Source organism: Aethalodelphis obliquidens, unplaced genomic scaffold (assembly GCF_003676395.1).
Source record: "Aethalodelphis obliquidens isolate GAN/ISIS:26980383/991018 unplaced genomic scaffold, ASM367639v1 scaffold2, whole genome shotgun sequence".
Lineage (NCBI taxonomy): Eukaryota > Metazoa > Chordata > Mammalia > Artiodactyla > Delphinidae > Aethalodelphis > Aethalodelphis obliquidens.
Window position 1 is genome coordinate 26,624,766 of NW_020837946.1, and position 25,926 is coordinate 26,650,691.

The window sequence follows — 25,926 nt, forward strand, 5'->3', positions numbered from 1 at the left end:
TCTCAGCTCTTGCCCTCATCACTTTTTTGTTTCTCCATCGTTTGCATATGCGTTCCTTTCCTCTCCGTCCCTGTACTTGTCCAAGAACAAAAAAAAAAACACCCTTCTTCCTATTTCTCTTTGAATCCTCCTCAAGAGCGGTGGGAGTCTGATTTAGGGCGGAACCCTGGCTCTACCAGATGCTAGCTGGGTGACCTGGCAAGTCACTTCTCCCTGCCTCCAATTTTCTCATCTATTAAGACAGTGCGCAACGTTTAAGATTTGTGAATCCAAGTCTGTGCCCAGGACCGGATGCCTGGTGCTCAGTATAAAATGGTGGTGGTTATTATCACTCTCCTCTGCTTCTGGCCCTCATCCTTCTTACCTTCTCTCACAGGAATGCTTATTGACAAATTGCAATACATTTATTTACTGTTCAGGCAAAATCCAGAACAGAGTAAGAGTGGCTATTTCTTTGCCAAATGTGTCTAGGCTCATTGGGTGGGGAAAATAACTGTAGTAAAACTGTAAGCAGATGAGGCGGGGGAGGAGGGGTCTCTGGAAAAAGAAAACCAGGCATGGCTTTCTTGACATAAGAGAAGGCATTTTGGGCCTAAGCAATTTTGTCATCTAAGCCTGGCCACAATGTTTGCCCTTGAACAGGTCTCAGTAATTAATTTTTTTTTTTTACAGTTCACAATGATCAATATTCACTTCTTTATTTTCATTTAAAAATTAAAATTTCAAAGGATTGAGAATTCTAAGTAATATATGTGGTTAAAGGTACCAGATATAATAATAGAAATACACTATGTATTGGGGTAAGAAAAGGTATAAGCTATGGAGATGTCTTTGTTAAGGAAAGAAGAAAGTGATTTTGTCCTAAAGGTCTTTTTTTTTTTTTGAAGGATAGTTGACTTACAATGTTGTGTTACTTCCTGGTGTACAGCAAAGTGATTCAGTTATATATATATATATATATAGTTATATATTCGGGTGTATGTATACATATATGCATTCTTTTTCAGATTCTTTTGTGTAGTAATTAATGATCTTAAGGGGACAAAGAATGCAGAAACAAATGCCTGTTATCAGGCAAGAGAAGTAACAATAGCGAAGATAGTGTATCAGTTGTAAATTCAACCAGTTCTTTTCAATGGAAATGATTAGCCTAAAGCCTCAACCACCAGATCAACAGGAACTTAAGAGAGGATATGTTGACCTTTTCTGACCCTCATAACTTCAATCCACTAAATCTTGGACTCTGTCCACAGCCCAAGCCCCTTCATCAATACGCATGTACCCTTAGCATAAAACTTACCCAATTTTGCTGTTGGGAAGACACTGCTTTGGGAGAGATCCCCCGTGTTCTCCTTTCTTGCTGCAAGTAATAGGTCCTTCTCCTGATCTTTGGCTTGGTTGTGTCTTTTGGCTCGACTCCCACCAAGAGGGGAACACAGTTTTTCAGGTAACAAATTCATGGGAGAGGAAAGAAAAAAAAAAAAAGGATTTAGCAAGGACATAACTTAGAGGGTAAGGATAGAGCACTTTGTATAAAAGAACTGGTGGTAAACGTGTATCCCATAGTGGTTCTGGCCACATTCAGTGCATAACCTGGCCCTTAACATTCCTCCCGGAAAATCTACCAGTCATTCCAGATGGTCATACCTGGGCAGAGAAGTCACACTGGGGAACTTGTCTCCCAATATGCCCATTCTGCTTTATTTTGAAAGTTAGGGATGGAAAGCATGAGTAGAATGGAGCTCATTTGGAATAGGAGGAAGGAATTGGAGGTGTCCAATTGAAGGGTGACCTCAGGCCGGACTATGTTGAGGAGAGATATCAAGGCGAGCTCCAGGGATCCAAAACAAAAGCACACCCCAGGGATCTAAAATGAACACTTTCCTGAATGAGTTAACCTATTCCCTATGTTGAAAAATGAGAAACAAAACTCAATCAGGCATCTTAAATGTTTTTAGATTTATTTTATTATATGTGCATATTCAAACACAGAAGTCTTATCTTTCATAAATATCTTTCATAAACATTTCAGTATTTATTCATATGCATTTTTTCCATGCTCTTTGGTCATTCAGTATTCATAACAAACTTTATAGTCATCTGAGGGACGTTGGCTGTGTAGTCAATCTTTTGTTTTTACCTATAAAATGGCTAATAAAGGATTTTCATCCTGCAGTCACAGTGACTTTTGAAAAATATGGAGGTACATTGATCTGTAATCCTAAATGATCCTAAAATAACATAAGAAAATTTGTCTTAAGTTTTTCCAGATACATTCTGCCCTAAACTTGTTTTTATTCTCCTGAGTGTCAAACCAAACTTTGTTTCTGAAATGCTGCAGTTAGGACCCACTGAAGTAAATGAGGAGGTGGGACTTTCTATTCACTGCCAAGACAAGGCCGTGGAATTGGAAGTGTGAGGTCACAGGGCAACAGCATGACTCGGTGTGATAGCAGCAAATTCCGGAGACTATTAGTCTCATGTACAACTTGAGGAAGGATATTTAATTTCTATTTTGGACTGTCATTCTATTTATGACCCTTTCTTCCTTGTAGGTCCCTATATACACTCTATTCCTGTCTCAGATACTCTCAGGGCTGGACAGCAGACTGGAGAATGTTTCTCATTGACTAGAGGGACAGATAACTAAAGAAGGAGGAGATATCATCCTGCCTAAGGTACTCTTGGAGGCTTGAAATAGCAAATCAGTTACTTCCAGCCTACTCAACAGGCCCTAGTCAGACCCCGAAATGCCACAGATTTTTTTTTTCCTCCAGCATTGCTATGCCCATTTATGCCTTTTGACACCGTAGTTCTCAGTGCCTTGCCCCAATGCACTCAACAACTCAGTTTCCTTTTTGGAAAAAAAACAACTTATCTAATAGAATTACAGAAAGCAGCAAACACTGAAAAATGAAAGTAAAATGTTTTGCTGTATAAAATGCTGTATCCAGAATTTGAACTGCTTTAATTGAATCTGAGTAAATCTACACCCACTATTGTGGATGATACATGCTTATTCTAAGGTCTCTCAAAAGTTAATTTCAGAAGAAGCAACCTCTTGGTTGAGACCAATTTTTTATACATGGGAAGTAGGTGTCTGTTTTAATTTTCCTCTGAACAAGATAAATATTAAGAATCATAGCTTAATAAATGATCTATTACCAATACTATATTTATCATATGTAATAATTAACTTTTAGTCATATACTCAATAATATTTTGAATTACAAAATATTGTTACTTATCTTGAACTTTTTCTAATCTTGCTCGACTTTTTTTTGTTTTTATAAATAATTATTCCTTCAAACTCCAGGTAACAGTATTCCTGAGAATACATCTTGTGACAATCTTATGCACATACATATAGATATTTTATCAATTACACATAAACATTTAACACATTACATTCAACACATTTAAGGGCACCTTAAATGGAACAGATGTACACATCTGCAAAATCTCCGTAGTCCCAGTATGAAAACATTCCCACTCTATAAGGCCCTGTTTGTCAGAGTGGAGGCTTTTTTGCAAGGTACAACATTGCTTAGCTTATTGAAAAAGTTTCCAGTAGACTTCCATAACACTAGAGTGAAGGAATCAGGGTAAAAGGCAGACAGGCCAGCATAGTCATGTTCAAAACATCCCAATACTTTTTAAATATATATATAAAGGTATATAGGATTCTGGTCAGATATTTAACAATCTTCTTTGACCCTTTTACTTTTTAAATATTTGATACGATTATACATAGAGAATTTGAGTCAAGAATCAAGAAACTGGAACAAAACACGCACATACATAGAGACTCATATAGCACAGACACTTGTAATTACCAAACATAAGGCCTCTAACACTAAGGGAGCAGCATAATTTTTAACAGGCGAAATATATCAGCTTAGAAAGAATCATAAAACCACTTATATATGTATATTTCTGCATTTGAGAATTCAGCATTAAGTGTAAGTGTCCTGAAAATATTGTAAAACATAGATGAGGCCATTTACCACCTCTGCTTTCTGAAGTTTTAGATTTGAGATTTTTAGTTTTGTACTTTAACTCACAGATATCTTTCATTCTATTAGTGAATGAGACCAAAACCCCAAATTATATTTGAAAGTATATATCACATTAAAAACAATGCCTGTTTAATAAGCAATTCTAAGAGAAAAATAAGTTTCCTTTGTGATTTGGGTGGGTTTAGTAGGTCTCCTTTATATATACATATACCATATTATAGCCAATGTAGTCAAAGTTTAAGCGTACAGAATGGGTTCCAAATTCATTGCAGTGTAATCACAGTCTAAACTTTAGCTTGAGGACTAGAAAACACACACACCCCCTCACCACCATACCAATTTACATATATATATATATATATATATAATATATATATATATATATATGAGTTTTTATACACTTAGAAGTTATGTAACAGTTTTGTAATGTAAACTGTTAAAGTTTTGAAATTTAATCTTGAACTACATGACGCCAAGCCCTGCTATAGGATCAATAACACACTAGATATAGCCTCACAAGCCAAGTTTTATACTTTTCTTCAAGTAACTGAACTTCAAGTTAAAGTAAAATATACAAGCTCTGTCTATAGAGAACCATAAACTTAATATCTAAAGGACATGAATATTGTTAACATTGAGAAAGAGTTATTTCATCGAACCAATTCTAACAACACTAACCTTAATATAATATCTGAAAATATGCCATCAAGGGCAGGCACAGGACACTGTAAGGGAAAGTTAATCACATTTCCCAAAATCTCCCAATCTTGGCATTGATGTAGTCAGGACTAGACGTAGGAATACCATCTCTTTCTAGCTATTATATTTACATTTAATTTTTATTATAGTATAGGCTATTTAGGTTCTTCTTAGTTCAGAATTATGTCTGATAATTTCTAGAATATTCTCTAATGTGTTATGAAATGGAATGATCTTATGGCATTAGCATTTTGATTTACAATATGCAATGAAAAGGACAGTTAAAAAATAAATATTGAAAAATCCACAGCTCTAAAAATAGTATTTTTTCTTCTTCTAAATGGCTGTATTGTTGATCAAAAAAAAAAAAAATGGCTGCAGGCTTATTTGCTATCAAGTTTCCCCAAACTAATATTTTCCTTATTGATTACTTTTATATAAATTGCTACTTGTACAGCCACCTGATTTAATGATTTTGAAATTAGAAAAATAAACATTTGCATGAGATGTATAATGTAACCTCAAAAAATTGCTTTCTCTTTTTAGAACACATTATTTGTTAATATTCCTAGGTAAGCAGCTCTGTAACAGTACACATTTTCAACTGCTCAAGGCTTCTTGAATCATAAACAATGTGCAGTGAAATGGCTTTTTCCCTTTATTCCTCCCTAGATTTTATGGTCTTCACACAACCAAACCATCTTGGCCATTGACTTTTAAAAGATGTTTATGAAACAATATGCACATCGACAGCAAAATCCACTGGGATTTGTGCTACCCATTGAGTGTAAAGTGCTATGTTTTCATCTTTTCCAAGCACGTTTTCAACTTTTAGCAAAGTGATCCCTTCCACATCTTGTCTACACCTACAACTCTTAAAAGGTACAGAATTAAACATGAGACTCATCTAGGTCTACCTCAGTCTCCCCTAGCTCAGTGGGAGTAAAAGGGAACTGACTGGACAGGAGGGGGTTCTCCATGCCATTTTCCTCACTGATGTGAAGGACAGTGTCTCCATGCTGTAGGAGGATGGATGTCTCAAGGCCTGTGAAGTCATCAGGGTCTGAGAGTTGAGTAGAGAGGGGGCTATGTGCTGTAGCACCTTGTATTTCTGTGTCCTCCTCCTTTTCTCCTTCTTCAGCTGGGAGGCTTTCACCCTGTGACCAAAAGGATCATAACATCATGGAAAGGTAGGATGTGTACTAGGGAAAAGGATCAAAGAATGTTTGTTGTACAGCTGTAACTGGACAAGGAATCCCAAGGGTGGACCCAGTCTTAGCCTTTGGTATACGTGAGACCTCAGATAGGCCCTTCCAACTTTCTAAGCCTCAGTTTTCTAACCTGTTGCATGAGCATAATATTTTGCCCCACTTATCCTGTAGACTGTGAGGATAAAAATGAGACAATGGTATTACAATGCTTTTTGCTTTTACATCTTCATTGGAGTATAATTGCTTTACAATGGTGTGTTAGTTTCTGCTTTTTAACCATTAAAGACTTTACAAACATATATAGTATATTGCCCCTTAGCTTTCTTTAAACACCACAGGAGAAGAACGTGGGACCCATGGGAATTTAATGATAAAAATCAAAAGCAGGGAAAAAGGGACTTCTCTGGTGGCGCAGTGGTTAAGAATCCGCCTGCCAACGCAGGGAACATGGGTTCGAGCCCTGGTCCAGAAAGATCCCACATGCCGCGGAGCAACTAAACCCGTGTGCCACAACTACTGAGCCTGCTCTCTAGAGCCTATGAACCACAACTACTGAACCTGTGTGCCACAACTACTGAAGCCCATGCACGCCTAGAGCCCATGCTCCACAACAAGAGAAGCCACCGCAATGAGAAACCCGCACACCGCAATGAAGAGTAGCCCCCGCTCACCGCAACTAGGGAAAGCCCACACAGCAACAAAAGACCCAACACAACCAAAAATAAATAAGATAAATAAATTAAAAAAAAAAAGCAGGGAAAAAATTAAAACAACAAGAAAATATCAAACAACGACGAAAAAGATCAAAACAACGACGAAAAAGATCAAAACAAAAGTTCCTCCCACAGGATTCAGAAGGTTCTATATTTAAAGGTTTCATCTAAATTGGTAACTTTATTTATATATATTTTTTGAATTGAACTGTCAATCATGTATCATATACTGGATTTCAATGGTTATTTTAACTATGAAATATTTCTTCTTAGGGTTTTCATAACAAAGAGTATGAAGATTTCTCTTATGCCTTCTTAAGTAGATGTATTCTTGGCCATATACTTTACAGTTTTTTTTTTTTTTTCATGATGACAGGACCAGTGTCTGTCTAACAAAACATTACAGACCCAGACTTAAGTTATATGGATTACATCTGCATATCCCAATGGTTCCCAGACAGAAGTATGCAAGGAGCAAGACTTGCCTGTTTCTCCAGTGCCCTCACCTGCTTGGGAGACAGGCTGTGAAGGTCAGCAACAACAATGGCGGGGGAAGACGTGAGCACTGGTTTGTCCATTCCGTCTGGTTTCCTGGATGGGGCTGGGCCGCAGCCCTGTGGCTGGCCTGTGGCAGGAAGCATGTCTGTTGGGGCACCGGCTGGCTCTGCCTGAGCCTCAATGAAGGTCACAGATCGTTTCTGATCCGCTGTAGGTCAGAAGTAGAGCAGTAAATAGAATAGGAGGAAAGTAGGTTGGCAGTGCTTAATAATTCGTTTTAACAAGTGTCTCCTGACTTGACTTTTCTTGGTAAAGACATTGCTGGTTTATCAGTAAATGAGAGCAGATTAGACTATTATGTATATGTATTGATTTCACCTTCTTACAAAGACTAGGACTTGGGTATAAAAATCATTATTGCATAAAATAGCCTTTTCAGGGACTTCCCTGGTGGCGCAGCGGTCAAGAATCCGCCTGCCAACGTAGGGGACATGGGTTCGAGCCCTGGTCCGGGAAGATCCCACATGCCGTGGAGCAACTAAGCCCATGCGCCACAACTACTGAGCCCGCGTGCCACAACTACTGAAGCCCACACGCCTAGGGCCCGTGCTCCGCAACAAGAGGAGCCACTGCAATGAGAAGCCCGCGCACCGCAAGGAAGAGTAGCCCCCGCTCGCCGCAACTAGAGAAAGCCTGTGTGCAGCAACGAAGACCCAATACAGCCCAAAATAAATAGTATAAATAAAAAAATTAATTTATTAAAAAAAATTTTTTAATAGCCTTTTCACATAAATAGTTTTTACATAAAAACAAAATTGGCACAGATCATTAAGTGAACTTGGTCATTGCTATAACAGCTGCCAACAAGATTTAAAGGTCCCTATTATTCATCATTTCTTTGTCTTCAGTAAGACATATGACAAACCCAGTTCCTGGCTTGGGTAAATGAACACAACCTTCTATCAACAAATTTCATAGCATTTGTGGTTTACCTTGGACTGTTCCATTTCCTAGGTGCATGAGGGGGAGGGATGGAATTGGGAAAGGTGAGCGAAAAAAAGGCACTCAAGTTTCCTGGGAAATTTCGTCCCTTTTCCTGGTGGCTCCCCAAAGGTGTGCTTATCTGCATGAGCTCAGTCTCTGCAGGCCTTCCTGGCTGTGTGGCAGGGCAATGTGTCAATGTGTAGCCAGAAGGGACACAGGAGGCCTCACCAGATGGCTTCGTTTTAGGCTGAATGCTCCTGCGGGTGGTTGACAGCCGAGCCCCGTGGCGGTTTCTGGGTTCAGTCTGAGTCTTCTGACGTGATAGTAGAGGACGTCTTAGCTAAAGAGAACAGGCAGAAGAAAGCTAGCAAGAAGGGTCTAACTGCCTGGGAGGAAAGACTGAGCTCAGAGGATTCTGACTATGGTTTGTTCCCTTCTTGGTGGGTCTCTGTGGAGTCTTATGGTTGTTCCTTAACATTCATAGCCAATAAAATAAACTTCTTTCTGCATATTTAAATACAAGTACGCGTTTGATTCTGGCATCCCCTTAGCCACTTCTATCTTACGATTATGACTCCTTTATATATCCTAAGAACATTAACATAATTTGCAATAGTCACAGTGAGAATATCAGTGACTTTAAGGATACAAAACTAACAACGATTGCTTACCAATCAGCCTTTGCTCATCTAAAAGCTGTAGCTGACCATATGCTAACTCTCAAGGGGAGGTTGATGAAAAACACCCCAGGCACTGGGAAAATGTCTGGTCTCCAAATCAGTGCTGGGACGCTCCCATCAAAGAAACAGCGCAAAGCCTCATTTGGATTTTTATTTAGACAGTAACGTAAAGGAACCCCACCTAGGGAAATGTATAAAGATGATCTTTCCTTCGATTTCAGTTTTAAATTGAATCATTAATCTTGAAACGAGGAAGAAAGGATGGCTGTCTCTGCCTCCCTACAGAAACAGGCCTTAAATCAACCTTCTAACGAACTTCCATTGTCAGTAGTTTGGCTGGCAAAGGTTTCTGGATAGGGAGCAAATAAAAATATAGGCCCACTTATTTTACCAAGTGATCAGCTTTGCTAATAAGAAGATTCGGAGCTAAAAATAGAAGAAGCCCCAAACTCTCCGCTTGCCCAAGCACTTACCATGCTTTAAAGTTGTTCTGTACTGCTCATTTCAGGTGGGGAGAAGGTAAAAATATAATCTTAACATACATGGGCATTAAAAACTGAGTAGACCTTGCATTTTGCAGGATGACTCTCCTGCCCTTCCAGGGTCTGCTTACCTGCCTCAGACCCCTCTTCCTCCCCAGCGGCTGCTGAGTGTGGAGGTTCTGCTGGCCAGGTTCACTCTGCACACTTGCCACCCTGTTGAGAGCATCAGCAGTGTTAGTGTGCCCTGGCGCAAGCACCCAAGACCACTGTCTGGTGGGTGTGAGTCAAAATCACTTACAGGATACGAGTCACTTCAAAGATACCGTTATCTTTGAAGGAAGGTTGGGAAAGAATCCCCGGGATGGGAGTTTTCAAAGGTTTAGGAGGGAAGACGAGGCCTTGTAGCCCCAAGCTGCCAAAATTGAGATTCTGTTTTCAATCACTGAGGCCGGATCTATCATTCAGCAAAACGTCACACCCCTGGTTTGGAAGCCACCAAAAGGCTTAAGATGTTGTACGCTAATCTCAATTTTTTTTTCAAGGGTAAGGAGAAAGGTGGTGACGAACAAACATGTACAACTCTATCACGTGGATGGGAACACCTTTTAAAATTTTTCAATTTAAATGAAAATAAGATGAACGAATATCAAACACATCAGACACAGAATCCATTTGGGTGAAGGGTCACATTCAACACATGTTTGCAGCCTGAAGTCTCTCTGACTGAGTAAACGAACAGTCGCATAGATAGACAATTAAATGTCTTGTAAAAATGATTTTAGATTTAAAAGGCTGGCAAAGTAATTAAGCTGTCATTACAACTTAGAAGTTTAATATCGAACAGCTGCACCCAAACATAATACACAATTTACAAAAGCAACAACCTGCTCCCCCCAAATTTACTGTGTGTGTGTCTTTTATATATGCAAAAATGACTGCTGGCAGTGGTTCCTATTTTAGTGTTGGGTGAAGCTGAAAACACTGTCATGGACGCATGATCATTTTTCATTCTGCATGCGTGTATAATAGGAATGTATAATGGGAGTGGAGGTGAAAAAAAAGAAATGTATCGTGCCCCAGAGAACACTGTAATCCTGTAGATGATGCCAATGTGATTATTTGGTTAATGGGTAATTAATTTCTGCTTTGCCTTTGCAAAAGGAGAGTCATCTGCAAAGAGTTTTGACAGTAAAATATTCCACAGAGGAATGCAGCGTCAGCAACTGTCCACGAGAAGACTGTATGCATTCATTGCTATTTAAAAAAAATGAGCTACCTAAATACAGTCTCCATGCAGGTGGCAGGATGGACAATCAGACGTTTCCCCTGTTTTATTAACAACTAGTTAATCATCACATGGTTGACACAGTCACGTGTCATTTTTTAAAAGTCTTACTCATATTTCCACTAGAAGAGAATCAATGATTCCCAAATGGAGTTTATCATAGTTCTTCTGAAATAAGCATGTAATTATATTGTAATTAGACCATTTGGGATACACAATACAAAATTCCATAAAGAGTTTTAAAAACAGACGTTTTTTTAAACTTTCTTGTTCTCCTGAATATCAAGTTCAAAAGATTAACGTACATTATTTTTTTATACATATATGGCCTTGTACCATAGATGATCTTTCTATGAAGATGGAAAATTACCCCAAAGGAACAGTGCAATAAATTCTGAGAAGCAATCCAGACTAAGTTGCTGGCATGTTTGAAATGACATCTCCTGATTAATTATACATTTTAACGTGTCTTAAATTGGAAAGAGTATTCAATTACCATAGGCACAAAAGTAGAAACAAGTTTCTCCCAAATACCAAGCAAAGCTTTCACTGGAATGGATTCTTCATTGACATCTAAATGTTACCTCAGTTCCCTTGGCCGTAAAGGGAGGTTAATACTTACCACCTACCTCCCATTAAGGTAGAGAAAAGAAGTTAGTTGATGTAAAATGATTTGAATATGAAAAGTGATGTAACATAGTATGCTTCCTGGTTTTACACTTGTAATGAATTTATTGCTTCTAGACCACTAGAAGGAAGTAGGTAATAAAATGTCTTAAAAATATTTGGGCAGAGAAAATGAAATAGAGGCAGTCCGCTTGTCTCATTTTATTCAGTAATCTGAGATTGTGAGGGAAAAAATGGTGCAAGAAAAGAAATACACGTTGCTCAGGGAGTGTTAAATGTCAAAACAATGGTAATTTCATCATGATTATTCCAAGGGAGGATCAAAAGCATCAAAATTTTCTCTATGGATAGAGAGGCTTATATCTAAGAAATGGATCAAGTTTATAGCTTTAGTAATTAGCTGTTCTATGTAAATGATATAGTATTTCATCAATGGAATGCACATATAAATGATTAAATTATAGGATGTGTCCTTGGAAATACAGCTCAGTTAATATATATATATATATATTCTCCCTGAGAATGTGATGCTAACATGTTTATATTTGGAACATCAAAGTCTGGCTTAACTGCATGAAGAGGATATGTTAATAATAAACAGACAGAGAAATTAATAACTGAAGTTACTTATGCAGAAGAAGTAAGTTCCGGTCTATATCAAATTAGAGTTGCATATAAAAAGTGGTCTCAATTTACTTTCTCCCCATGTCATGTAGTATTTCCGTCACATGTAGGATTTGTGATGTGTGGACCATCAGGTGTGCAATGTAACATCAACCAGAAGACCATGGTGTTTGCCTGAAGCATCTCTCTGGGGAAAACTGATTCCCTAAAAATTTTAATCTTGGGAATTTGAGAATGGCTGATTTCCAGTGTTTTGCCAAATAAAAAGGCAAAACCATAAGTATAAAAGCAAATAAAACTTTCTAAATGGAAGTTAAAATCATCCTTTGTATTTTTGAGTCACTAAACAACATTACTATGGCAAACGATCTGGATTTTAGAGAAGTAAATATACTTGGGTCTTGGCAGAACTGATGTGACTCAACCTTCTGCAAAAACCAAAAACACCTTCCTCAAAATGCAAGGAAGTAATTTACAAGCTAGGGAAATTTAGACAACGTTAGAAGACAATTCTGGCACAAATGACCTCTTTTCTTTCAGCATGAAGACTTGGATTGGAGTGTATAAACACATATGTATCTCCTAATGGAATATATAACTAGTGGTATTTCTTAAAGGACAGGGGAACAAAGGGCCATTCAGTAATACAACAAAAATTTATATCACTCATCTCAAAGTACAAAAAAGTGTATTTCAATCTAGAAATAGATTTCATAAATAAAAATTTTAAGTAGAAGTACTGGGTGAGACTAGTATAGAGAAAATGAATTTGTATTTTCATTGCTTTTATCTGTACTTTTAGTTTCGATTTTAATATGGTTAGAGAAATCTGTAGGGGGAGTACAAAGCACACAGCGTAGCCATTTTCCCTGAGTGCTTGCCTTGTGATGGGAATGCATAAAGCCAGCACTGAAGGAGCCATAAAGCATTTATAGAGGACAGAGACATAAACAGTGGACAAAATCCTCCTCTTCCCTTTCCCAGTAAAAGATTATTGTTTAAAATTTACGTAGCCTCCACAACATCCAAGAAAATATATATATATTATTTTTAATTTTTTTTGCGGTACGTGGGCCTCTCACTGTTGTGGCCTCTCCCGCTGCGGAGCACAGGCTCCGGACGCGCAGGCTCAGCGGCCATGGCTCACGGGCCCAGCCGCTCCGCGGCATGTGGGATCTTCCCGGACCGGGGCACGAACCCGTGTCCCCTGCATCGGCAGGCGGACTCTCAACCACTGCGCCACCAGGGAAGCCCTAGGAAGATACATTTTAAATGCCACAGAATTTAGAGATTAGAGACTAGAATCAGATAAAAAGGGGGAACAATCTGGATCTCAGTTATCCTATAAGAACTGATTTAGCATTGGCAAAGTACACTTCTCTGGGTATCACAACACACATTTTCTTAGCTATTAATTCTCAGCTACATAAAAAGTTTGTTTTCATCTTTTCTTTGTAATTTGGGAGCACTTGCCAAGTTTGCATACTTTGAAAATGTGGATGATCATGAGATGGATAGGTTATTTTTATTTTGTTTCACCCAGACTGTATATCTTGTTCAAACTTGAGCCACATTCTTATTTTCCACTGCAATTAAGATCACCCTTACAGAATCAAATAGCGTTGTAATCTTTTTTTTTAAGCTATATTTGGTTGTCAGTTCCTGCCTTTCAAAATGTTCTAACGTGTCCAAACCAAATTTAACTCTCAAGTATAAACTTCTAGGCCTAAGTGCTTGAATAACTTTTTGTATGTCTATATACTTCTGGAGAGAAAATATGGTCCATGGTGTGTGTACTTGTGGGTGGGTACAGGGAGGGAAGAACTACAATGAAGTTTCTGTACTTCCAAGAGCAACACTCTTAAAGAGAATTCTTCCATGAAATATTATTGCAGTTTATTCATTTCCAAAAGACAACATTTTTTTCTCAGCATAGTGATTCTAACAGGCTTATACTTCTTGCCATGAATCTTTATAAGAAACCAGCTAGCACAGGTTCAAGAAAAATCCTAGAAGAAATTTTCTAAAGGTCTGCAAAATTTTTATTGGTTTCCACCTATTCATCAGGTTATACTATTATCCTGGTCTCTTCCTCATTTAGCCCTCAGACCAACTTGCCCATTTTGCCTAAAACAAGTGCTCTTTCAAAAGCCAATCCCCAGAAAGTTTATCAAAATGTGGGGTTGTGAGGAGGAACGGGGTTTATTACTTTCCATTAGGCATGCTTGCTTACTGATATTCTTTAAGCTTTGGAGTCAGGTTTTCCTTAGGATTACTCGGGGTGTCTTTTAGGTCCTGAGTGCTCAGGTATGTGCTAAATGTAACTTACATTGTTAATGTCTTACTGCTTCTTTAGGATTTTAAGAGTCTGCAGCACAAAGAAGTTTCATGCCAAAAATAAGAAAGCCTGGAAACCAAATATAAGAAATCTATATCCTATTTTATAAACCCACCTCTTAGTAAATGCCCAAAGTTCCTCTCCTCCAAAGAGAACTTGGTGACATGATGGAATTCAAGAGGTATGATTTGCAGTGTATGGCAAAGGTGGACGTGCTACGGCTGTTGGAACGCCTCTGCATTTACAGAATTATTTAGAATCCAAAGTGAGTGCCTCATTTTCTGGTTTCTTAATGACCACAAATGAATCCAGGTGACTGACGCCCAGAACTAAAACACACCAGTTACAGGAGTAACAGATCAACAACAGATGATCTAAAACAGTCATCAGTGTTCTCCCATGAGCGACTAATTCAACTGTAGATAAAACCTACAGTTTTGGCTCTGAACCACCCTCAGATAGCAAGAACTTTGGGTTTGTTCCTATCAACACTGGACCCAGAGCAGATTGGATTGGTTTAGACAACTCCAGATCAGTCATTTGAACCCTTAAGCCTGCCAGAGAGAGCCAAGTCCTTGGGAGAATTTATAAAAATCAACTCAAACTCCTGCCTTCTCTCAGCAACCCCAGACTAGCATTTTACTCAGCAAGAATAGAATTTGGCCTAATTAGAAAAGGCCCGGGACAAAGTCAGCCCAATGGAAGTCTGCTTTAATACTTTCTACTCTCAACAGGACATTGAAATCATCTTCCTAACTAGGTTCTCCTGTCTTGTATGTAATATTCAGCATTAAACAAATGAATGCTTTGAAACCAGTGGTCACAGTGCTAGGCTTGGTTCAGAGCTCTTCCAACACTGTGAACAAGGAAGGGAAACCTCCCTAAGGACTGCTGCATTCTTCCTCATCCCCAAAGCTCTCGGTAATGGAATTAAGCCTGCACTCTGCAGCACTTCCACATTTACCACCAATAAGAGACTGACCTGTCCAGGCAGGGGCTCGCAAACACAAATGAATGTCATGAATTACGGGGCCAGTTAAAAAAAAGATACACCAGATGATGGAATAAATTTCCCATTTTCAACTGTGGAAGAAAATGTGAAATCTGAACAAGATGCAAAGAAAACAAAGGACAACCTTTCACAGGAACGGCCTCTCAACATTTCCTCGTCTTTGTGATAAAGCAATAAACACGGATGCAACTCACTATATAATGCAAACCTGAAAGGGAATATTTTATCTTGAGATGGAACAAAGGCACCCTTAGCAAGAACAAGAAGCATTACCCCTAATGAGGATTAGTTGAGAGGTGTGAATCAACAGCACAAAATTAGGAATGTTTGCCGTGGTTTAACTGAGTGTTAAAGGTGCAGTCCCCCTTTCTGAAGCTTTAAACCAATAGCTAAGCCATTACATTGTTCGCATCGTAAGACTTCTCTCACCAAGAAATGTTTGTGTCTGATATTTCATGGCAAATTTGGTGGTCATCCTCGTGGTGGGATAGACATTCTTTATGTAAGTGTTGTTTGAACAAGCTACTATAATAGCCTGTCATGCTGCATGCATCAAAGAGAGGGAATTATATAAATCGTACTGACATTGGTATTCTTATTATAGCATCACTGTTTTCTTATCATCCACGGTATTAGCTGAAAGACCTGTCTGGACTGAGGCTTCCTAATGATGGGGAGTTGTATGAAAAGGCTTCTGAAAAAAATGTTTCTTAAGGAATATCAGCAGGGGAGAAAATGATAGGTGGGATAAATTTAACATTTTGCATATCAAACTCCTGAGACAGTCCATGGGATAAGCCCCTAGGAGAACTCCAGGAAGTTTTTTTTTTTTTTTTAAAGTTAACTTTTTAGGCCATCTCTGATTGAGCTCTGAAGCTGAAAATAAAGGAGGCTACACCTTTGACTTCCAGGCTCGTGTGTTTATGAGCAACAAAGGGCAAGGAATGGAAATCGATGTCAAGACGGGGCGAGAGGAGACAGAGAGACAGAGGAGACAGGGAACAGCTCGTTTCCCAGCACAGACACCAATACACAGGTAGCGTTGACACTGTACCTAGAGAGGCTGCCCTCGGCGGCCAGGCCCTGGGAGTCATCGAGGACATTAGGTTCACTGCAGGAGGGGTAGGGAGATGAAGCATTTAGGGAAAGAAAATGCAAACAAATAAAAGAAAAAGAAAAAAAGCATGCATTTTTCTGCTTCCAAGGACCAAAAATAAATAAATAAATTTAACAGAACCAGGAAGGAAAAGGAGACAGTCAACCATTTCACCTTGTGCTGGGTTTGTCAAGACCTAGGACTCAAGCCAACGGGGAGGAGGGGCTTTGGGTGGATACGACTCTCAGAGGAGTGAGTGATCTATTTATTGGTCAAGAGTTGGGACTTAAAACGAGCTCCGAATGGACATGGGAGCTCTGGAACGCACCGCAGAACGAATCTGTAGAGGACAAAACTATCATTCCTTTGGTAACCATCTGGCTGCGTGGTTATGATTTTTCACCTATCGTATGTACAGATGTTTCGTCGATTAGGATCCTGCTTCTTTCTTGTGTCTTATGACATGATCACACAGAAACCACTTACCATGAACTGCCACAACCCAACTCTTGGAACTGATGCCATTAAGAAAAGCAAAGAAAGAACCCGACTTCACCTGCTAATTTTGCAGTGAAAATGCAAGTAAACAAATGGAAGGAAGATAACCCTGGAAAATTCACATGGAACTCGCATTTACGTCCTCACTCCATCCTCTAGTGACTGAATTGTAAATGTCAAAAGAAGAAACCCGTCAGGTTGGTGAAAGAATAATTAGTTTATCGATTTATTTGGATCACACTGATTTGGGAATTTGTGAACAGAAACTGTGTTATACTTTCTCTCCCTTTCCTTCAGTGCCTGGCACTGAGCTAAGTACTCACGAGGCACTCAATAAATAGTTGTTAAAATGGATGGAATTAAACAATTTAGAAAATTGGAGTGCCCGCCTCTAGAGAACTGCTGTTCACCTAATTGTACACTGTAAAAATAGCAACCATCCCCAGAAAGAGGCTTTCCCTCACACACAGAGACATAATTACCTTCCCTAGCCCAGAGGGTTTAACTATATTATTTTTCTGGATTTCTAGTATATCCGTAATAGAACAAATTTTCTCCCCAGAAATGAGATAACTCCTTAATGGATATGTACAAAGGGAATTGATGGCCTAGTTATTTTAGGTAAATAACCAAAAAACTCTTTACTTAAAATTCCCTAATTTAGACTTTTAGACAGACTGCTAGATAGTCTTCGTTTATTCTTGATAAAAGTTTGCACTTTTCTAGCAATTAAACATAAATAACCACTTAGCAGTATTAACTGCTTGTATGGCTTTACATCTTTTTTTGGATATTCTATAGTTTGGCTCTGATTTTGTTCATATATTTTATTTATAAGACGTCCTTTTCAAAGAGAAATTACCAAATGGTAGGTAAAGCAATCTCTTACAATGACAGTAATCCTTATATACTAGCAATTTTTGTAATAACTCAGTAGTACATAAATAATGCTTTCTTTTTAAGTATGCAATTTACTTATTAATCTTTTATCATTTCCCCCTATTTTTTCAATATTCTCCAAAGTTTGGCTTTATTTCACAAATTTTATTTCATCTGTACAGTTCAGGAGTGATTTGCTAAAGGATATAGATCTAGGGTAATTATTTCTGCACATAAACTAATTTTATCTGATCATTAGAATGTGCCCTGATTGTTCTTATTCTCCGTGTATAAGTTATACCACAATGACTCTATAGGTAATAAGAATAAACAACAAACTAGATAAAAAACACATAAGACAGATTCTTTTAAAGAATTCAGTTTCTGAAGTAAAAATACTGCCTCTGAAGTAGATAATGTTTTATTTCTTATGTCAGATCATTTCCTATATAACCATATATATGGTAAACTATATATATAAAGTTTTAAATCTATATTCTTAGAGGGCAGAGAACACCAAAGAAAATGTTTTAAAGAGTTTAGCTATGGAAACATAAAACTCTCTAGGTAGAGAAGTTACCTCAAAGACCAACTTTAGCTAACCTCTCATTTCACAGAGGAGAAAACAGTGGGCTCCTGTTAAATGACCTGCCCAACATCACACATAGTGGCATAGGTCTTCTTCTGCTTGGTTAAGCATCACTACCTCCAACTAAATACTGACGATACACCAGAAGTCTAAACTACCACATATATCAAGCTAGTCCTATACACTTGCCAGGTACTCATTATTAGCTTAGCTGATGTTATAGCTGAAATACAAGAATGTCATCTGAAAGAAGACCATGGAAGAAGACCATGTATCTGTTTATAGAAAAATTTTAAGGAGAAACAATGTTTGGATCAGAAATTGAGATCCCTTCTACTGGCCTGGCTTAGAAAACTCTCCGCAAGTTGTTGCCTGTGCAACCCTCGTTGAAAAGTTGTTTGAATGGTCTACTTAACAACACTGATTGTTTGCTTCTCTTTAGTCCTTTTTTAGAATAACAGGAGTGAGTTTTCAGAACGTCTACCTTTGCCCCCAAAGGCAGAGTATAACATATCCGTGGCTCTTTACCTTTGGCTGGGTAACATGCCCACCTCAGCCTGAGGTGCAGACATGCTGGAGACATGGCTGGAGAACCGCCTCCTTCCAATGGCACTCAGGAGGTAAGCTTCTTGTTCACTTACCACACTGGGCATGCTGACAGAGTCATCTGAAAGGGCCAGAGAAGGGAGTGTTAGGAAACTGTGATGTGGACCAGGAAACCCAGACCATCTTTGTACTTGGGCTCCATCCTCGGCTTGTATGCAAACTTAGGGCAGTATCTAAAGCTAAATTACCATCCATCCCTTTGTGCAGATTCAAAACTAAGACCTTTGGGGCCTTAAGAAACATCTTCGCTATTTTTATAAAACCAGAGACTTTAACAGCTGAGCCTCTAGGGTTACTGAACAGTGTCATTTTGAGAATACGAACAGAACTTTGAGTTAAAGTGACTGGTTACTTCGTTTGGGCGAGGGAAACAGCTTCAGTAAAACTTCATGAATGTATCTCCATCTTGAAAAAAAAAAAAAGACCTTTGGGGGCTTGGTTTTTAATCTGCACAAAGGGATGAAGGATAATTCTTCCCATCTACAAATCTCCCACCCTCAAACAGCCTTCCTGAAATATATGTAAACTTCTTGTCCATTTCTACAAGTAGGTTATTTGTAAAAATCAAGGGGCATCTGCAAATTAAAGATTTCAGAAAAGCTGGACTATAATTTTTAAACATTCCAGAAATAGTTCAGTAAGGGACTTTGTTATTGAACAAATGAAGCATTTTTGAAATTCAAACACTACATTCAGTACATTTCATGATTTTTAGACTGCTGAGGGAAAGACTATTTCAGGTATTTATTGGAAAAATATTTAAAAACCTATAAAGTTCAGAAACAAGTGCTTATTTTAACCTAAATTTAAAGTTTGAAGCAGTCTTGCTTTCTCCATAGAAGCTGAAATTAATGTATTCAAATCCATATGAAAATAACTTTAGCACAATAATTTGTGACAAGGAGACCTCATTCTCAGTGAGCAAATATTGTTTGTAACTGAACAGAAAACACATCTTGACTGACATAGAATTTTGGTGAACTTATGCTACCATGTAAGGTTGTCTGACATCATTTATTTAAAATATCCCAAGTGGTCATATTTCTAGTGAAATTTATTTCAAACCAAAGAGGTGAATACGAAAGGTGCTAAAAATTTTAATTTGCTATATAACTGACTTGAAGTGGATTCTTGTTATAGAATGGTATTTCCTTTTTAGATGTGTTCATAGAGAAGAGAATAATCAAATGTGTCCTAAAAACATGAAAAAAATGTGGTAGGGTAGATTGAGCTATTTCTACTAAGACCTTTCTGAAATTCCATTGACTTTTTTCTCTCTTATCCAAACTCATTATCACTTAACACTTACTCCTTCAATATTTGTTTGGTGATTAATCATGTGCTGTGTGATTCACTCTTTTTTTTTTTTAAAGACTTTTTTGATGTGGATCATTTTTAAAGTCTTTATTGAATTTGTTACAATATTGCTTCTGTTTTATGTTTTGGTTTTTTTGGCCGTGAGGCATGTGGGATCTTAGCTCCCCGACCAGGGATTGAACCCACATCCCCTGCATTGGAAGGCGAAGTCCTAACCACTGGACCACCAGGGAAGTCCCTCATTTACACTTTTGTTAAGTGTTCTTTATCAAAAATGTCTGTCATCTCCTCTACAAGACTATATCTAAGATTTTAGAGAGCAGAGAATATATCTTTCTCATACTTTCTTATTCCTCATCTTGTTCCTGCTAGGTCCTAATACAGGTTTGATGATTGAATGGAAAAAATGTTTAATTCAAAGGTGTCAACCCTCTAGCTTTCATACCCCACCTTATAAATTAATACACACCCACATCACAATCACACCACATTGTGTGTTAGCAACCCTGTTGTCATTGGATGGTTGTGATGTTTGAGAGCAGAGATATTAGCAAAAACTTGCATACTTGTAAGTGTATGAGTGTTGGCCTTTGGTCATTGCTATCTCTGTTTATGTCTTCTCTACTTTTCTTCTCTACTTCCTTCCTACTGGCTTGGTCATCCTCTAATTCATAAGGTTACTTGCAAAATATATGTAGCTTTATTAAAGAGAGGTTGTTATCGTTTGCCATATTTAAAAATTTTCTGGGAGAGACTACTTCAACCATTAAAGAAAAATAGATATTACTTTAAGTTCTGGACTATTACTAGGACTTATATTGAATATTCGAACTGCTGATCCTTATCTCTCTCATTATTTTTTTTTCGTCAAGGTCTTTCATGATTTCCCTAATTATAATTTTAGGATTATTTCCATGAGCAATGATTTCAAAACAAATATGTCTGTAGGTCTGGTGCAGAACAGTATGATTATCACTTTGTTATTTACTTAACCCTGAAACTAAATCTGGAAATATTACTGAGGTGTGCTTTTTAAAAAAATTTTTTTTAATTAATTAAATTTTAATTTTGGCTGCCCTGGGTCTTTGTTGCTGCGCACCGGCTTTTCTCTAGTTACGGCGAGCGGGGGCTACTCTTTGTTGCAATTTGCAGGCTTCTCATCGGGTGGCTTCTCTTGTTGCAGAGCACAGGCTCTAGGCATGTGGGCTTCAGTAGTTGTGGCACTTGGGCTCAGTAGTTGTGGTTCACAGGCTCAGTAGTTGTGGCACACGGGCTTAGTTGCTCGGCGGCATGTGGGATCTTCCAGGACCAGGGCTCGAACCCGTGTCCCCTGCACTGGCAGGCAGATTCTTAACCACTGCACCACCAGGGAAGTCCACTGATGCGTGCTTTGACAGAGCAGTTATTTCTTTCCTTCTCCTACACATCCAACTGTAGTAGGGTATTAAAATACTTTCATTCATCTTAATTAAAATTCTAACCTCAACTCTATTTAATTTGGTTCAGAGTGCAGCTTTTTAAAAAAAATTATTTATTTTTGGCTGCGTTGGGTCTTCATTGCTGCACACGGGTTTTTTCTGGTTGCGGTGAGCAGGGGTTACTTTTGTTGCAGTGTGCGGGCTTCTCCTTGCAGTGGCTTCTCTTGTTGCGGAGCACGGGCTCTAGGCACACGGGGTTCGGTAGTTGCAGCACGTAGGCTCGGTAGTTGTGGCTCGCGGGCTCTAGAGCACAGGCTCAGTTGTTGTGGCACACGGGCTTAGTTGCTCCACGGCATGTGAGATTTTCCCCGACCTGGGCTCGAACCTGTGTCCCCTGCATTGGCAGGCGGATTCTTAACCACTGCGCCACCAGGGAAGTCCCAGAGTGCGGCTTTTTGTTGTTGTTTGGTACAGAGGGGCTCTGAGTGAAGATCTAGATTTTGTTTTCATAAGGCATTGACAGTACACTTTGCTCTAAATGTTGTATCAGAGTGTCTTTGAAACACAACTGGAAAATAATCGATACAGTTAAAAAAACATTAAATGACAGGGGTATTTATGAAACCTTTCACCTTTTACTTTTTAAAACTATTATGCATATATATGGAAGCGTGTTCTTAACTGGATTTTCCCTCATTTCACCAAATCTTTAGAAGCTCCTGGCTGCCTCAGTTACTGGGGACGCTCTTAACTCAAATTGGGTTGTATGCCCTCGAGACAGTCTGCTGCTTTACACTCTAGATAATATAGCTGGCTGGTCTTTTCTGAGTCATAAGCATATGCAGTGCTCACTTTTCCTTGCCCAATCGGGTCATGTAAGTACTGACTGACCTTCTAAGCAAGATGGCCAGGAGAAAGGGGAATAAACACTCCCCTTCGTTACTTAACTACAATTTAAATGAGTTAGTGAAAAGGTTGAATACATAAGCTCAAAGAAAACTTAGGGGTCACTAAAGATTTACTTTTTGTAGGACAGGAATAAAGACACAGACCTACTAGAGAATGGACTTGAGGATATGGGGAGGGGGAAGTGTAAGCTGTGACAAAGCGAGAGAGAGGCATGGACATATATACACTACCAAACGTAAGGTAGATAGCTAGTGGGAAGCAGCCGCATAGCACAGGGAGATCAGCTCGGTGCTTTGTGACCACCTAGAGGGGTGGGATAGGGAGGGTGGGAGGGAGGGAGATGCAAGAGGGAAGAGATATGGGGACATATGTATATGTATAACTGATTCACTTTGTTATAAAGCAGAAACTAACACACCATTGTAAAGCAATTATACTCCAATAAAGATGTAAAAAAAAAAAAAGATTTACTTTTTGCCTGAACTCCTACCAAATGACCAAGGATATCAAGGAATTTATAGAAAAGCAGGCATTGGAAGTCATGGGATCAGTCACAATTCCATTTTAAATCCTTTTTGTAAAAACGACCAGAGGATCAGAACTGAGAAAGGTCAGGAAGGTAGAAATCCTTCCCAAGCCCTCATGCACATGGCCAAGCTGTGTCACACATGACCTCCCACCTCCCACCACCCCAGATTCTGCAGGGTGACCTACTTTCCTCATCTTCCTCATCAGTTCGACTCAGGGTGTCCTGTGAAGCCTGCTGGGACGGCTCACTGTCCTGCTCCCAGACTGTGCCGGTGCCTGTGTTGGAGCGTGACATGGTGGCCAGGCTCAGGCGGTAAGCAGAGGTGGAGGTACCCACGGTGCTGATGGATGTCTTCCCTTGGTAGGCTAGTGGGGTTGAGAGACCAAAGAAAATCCATGGTGAGGATCTTGAAAGAAAACAAATGCTAGCTTCAAGCTCCTCCCAGACAACTTATATTTTTTTAAGGAAAGGTCATTCAAATAGTATGTCCCAGATAGATGATCTTTAGGACAAAGTAGCAAATGGAACTGAAAATGGTGGGAAGAAAAAAAAAAAGAGAGAATTGGCCACTGATGTACTTATAATTGAATAATTTTCTTGGGGGAACAGAATATCTCTAACAATATAAAATGTTTTGATGTTGCTCCCTCTGTCATTGTTTTTCAGTTTTATTTTCCAAGGCTGGCAGAATGCAAATTCATTTTTTCACTGAGAAATGTACGTTACCTGACCCAAGCATATAGAAGTAATAAATACATTGTCTGAAAGGAACCTTACAACCAAAATTAGAATACATAATTAAAACTGTGTTCTTATTCCCCTTTTCTGGAGATTACAATTTATAAAACACCCCCTTGGTTCTATGTTATATTATTTTATTATAAAGCAGAACATTTGAATGGCCCTGAGTAGATTTCACCAAGATTGTATTTGTCAGTTTTCTGGTCTTTAATACATTGAGAACAACCCTAAAAGTTTTAGAAAGGAAAAAAAAAGCCACATGGATGACAGTCTTCTACTTATGGGTAATGACTGCCCTCTAATGGCAGATAATGATTTATTTTCCTTCCTTGGTGACCTGCAATTAATATAATTATAAAAGTAAACAATACATTCCCAAAGAAAATCTTTTGGATAATGTAAACTAGCCTGCCGGTTTTTATTCAACCCTCTCTCCCTCCAATTTGTGAATTTTATCATCAATCATACAGACCCAGTTTTAAGTCCCCTCACTGGTGTCACTGTCTTTGTGTGTAAGTTATTTAACCTCTATTGAGTCTCAGTTTCTTCATTCTATAAGCAGACTTTCAGTTATGCATCTTGCAGGTATTTGTGTGGATTAAATAACAGCTATGAAATAATCTATCATATAACAGACACTCAATGAATGAGTTCCCTCTTCCTTTTCAAAACGGAAATGAAGGTAAGAATTAAAATAGGTTTTCCCCCCTAGGTAAATATTCTAGAAAAAGCCGAACTACTGAAATAAAGATTGAAAATAAAATATTCAGAAAAGGAATACAATGAAACTCTTATGACATCCCCCTGGATTTGTTTTGTTGTTGACAAGGATCACAGGGTCAAATCTACCAGTTGTACCGAAATGGCTAATGCATACTTGGCTCCAAAAAGAGCAGTGACCTGGAAAAAGAGGCATTTTTTGTAGGTTGTAAGTTCCACGAGTAAAACAAATTGAAAATACCCCTTGCATACTTACCTGATCCACTGTGAACTGCCTCTTTTAGAATTTTTAGTTCACTGTTGAACTCAGCAATGAGGGAGCTCTTACACAGAGGGCGTGGAATGAAACGCCGTTCCAGCTGGTCAGCGATATGTTGTCGGGCAGAAAGCTCTTCGTGGTTCTCTGCTGGTTGGGCCAGAAGCTGAAAGGAAGGCATAGATTCTCAGGTCCTCAATTTTCTCATCTGTAAAATGAGCTAATTATTGTATCTATTTCATAGTTGGTGGCGAAGCTTAAATAAGGTAACGCATACAAAGTTCTTAGAACAGTGCTTAGGAAGTGCTTAATCAATATGTTGTTTTGAATCACAGCGCCCGGAAATCGAGGCACGAAAAGAATAAAAGAGCAGATGAATACTGAGGGTCTCAGAGGAAAAACATGCCTTAACTATCTCATTTTTCCCCATGTTTATTTAAAATCAGATCTCAGTCATGCCCCTGAAGACAAGAGACCATTCTTCAGATCTTTTTTATCCAGTCAATCTTTGTTTCTTGGGGGGGGGGGGGTGGTTGGTAAATGGGGAGAGGGCAAAGTTTCACCGACGTTAATTAAGCTCTTACTGTGAAGGTACTTCTAACATGAAATTTTATCCTCAGGGATACCTGTTTGGGCTGATTTCTCGTCAAGCATGGTATTAACGCGTCCTCCTGACTAGCTATATAGCACATGCCCCGAGACTGCTGCTGTCATCCTGCCCTGCTCTGGAAAGCAGCACATTCGCGGGGCTTGTCACTTCCTGGAGGAGAAGCACACCTTGCACTGGATGAAAGGGCGCAAGAGCACGAAGATGGGGATGCGGGTCCGCACGATGAAGTCGAGGAAGTCCCACAGGGCCAGGCCGCCGACCTTCCTCAGGGCCATCTCCTTCACCTGGAGGCTCAGCCAGTACCACTGGCTGCCGAGCTGCCTCTCAAAGCAGACGAGAATCACCTTCAGCGCTTCACACCAGGAAAAGACACAAGTGAGCCTGCAGACCTGTGCTTCGGAGGAACCCTGCCCACATCCAGCTGCCCACATCCACAGCCTTTTTACGCATCTAATTTCTAAATGTCTAAACTCTATGTTTCGAAAGACTTGAGCGTACTCCTGACTGACAGTGTTCTGACATCAAGACAGAAATTTCTATGGTAAACATGCTTTGATTCTGATTAAGAGAACACATATATCTTTCT

At 39.0% G+C, this 25,926-nt stretch overlaps 1 protein-coding gene across 2 annotated transcripts in view; it reads right to left on the minus strand.

The window, feature by feature from the left end:
• Positions 1-5,481: 5,481 nt before the first annotated feature.
• UNC80 (unc-80 subunit of NALCN channel complex) overlaps positions 5,482-25,926 on the minus strand; it is a 237,999-nt gene continuing 217,554 nt past the window's right edge. Inside the window, exons 56-64 of one of the 2 annotated variants that reach the window (XM_027122575.1) lie at positions 25,508-25,692; positions 24,731-24,896; positions 23,199-23,378; positions 18,763-18,901; positions 16,227-16,283; positions 9,418-9,499; positions 8,353-8,464; positions 7,149-7,348; positions 5,482-5,875 (exon numbers count right to left, since the gene is read on the minus strand). In XM_027122575.1, coding sequence (XP_026978376.1) covers positions 5,609-5,875; positions 7,149-7,348; positions 8,353-8,464; positions 9,418-9,499; positions 16,227-16,283; positions 18,763-18,901; positions 23,199-23,378; positions 24,731-24,896; positions 25,508-25,692 — 1,388 coding nt within the window. In that variant the 3' untranslated portion in view covers positions 5,482-5,608. The remainder of the gene's footprint in view (positions 5,876-7,148; positions 7,349-8,352; positions 8,465-9,417; positions 9,500-16,226; positions 16,284-18,762; positions 18,902-23,198; positions 23,379-24,730; positions 24,897-25,507; positions 25,693-25,926) is intronic. The other variant, XM_027122582.1, reaches the window with a different exon arrangement.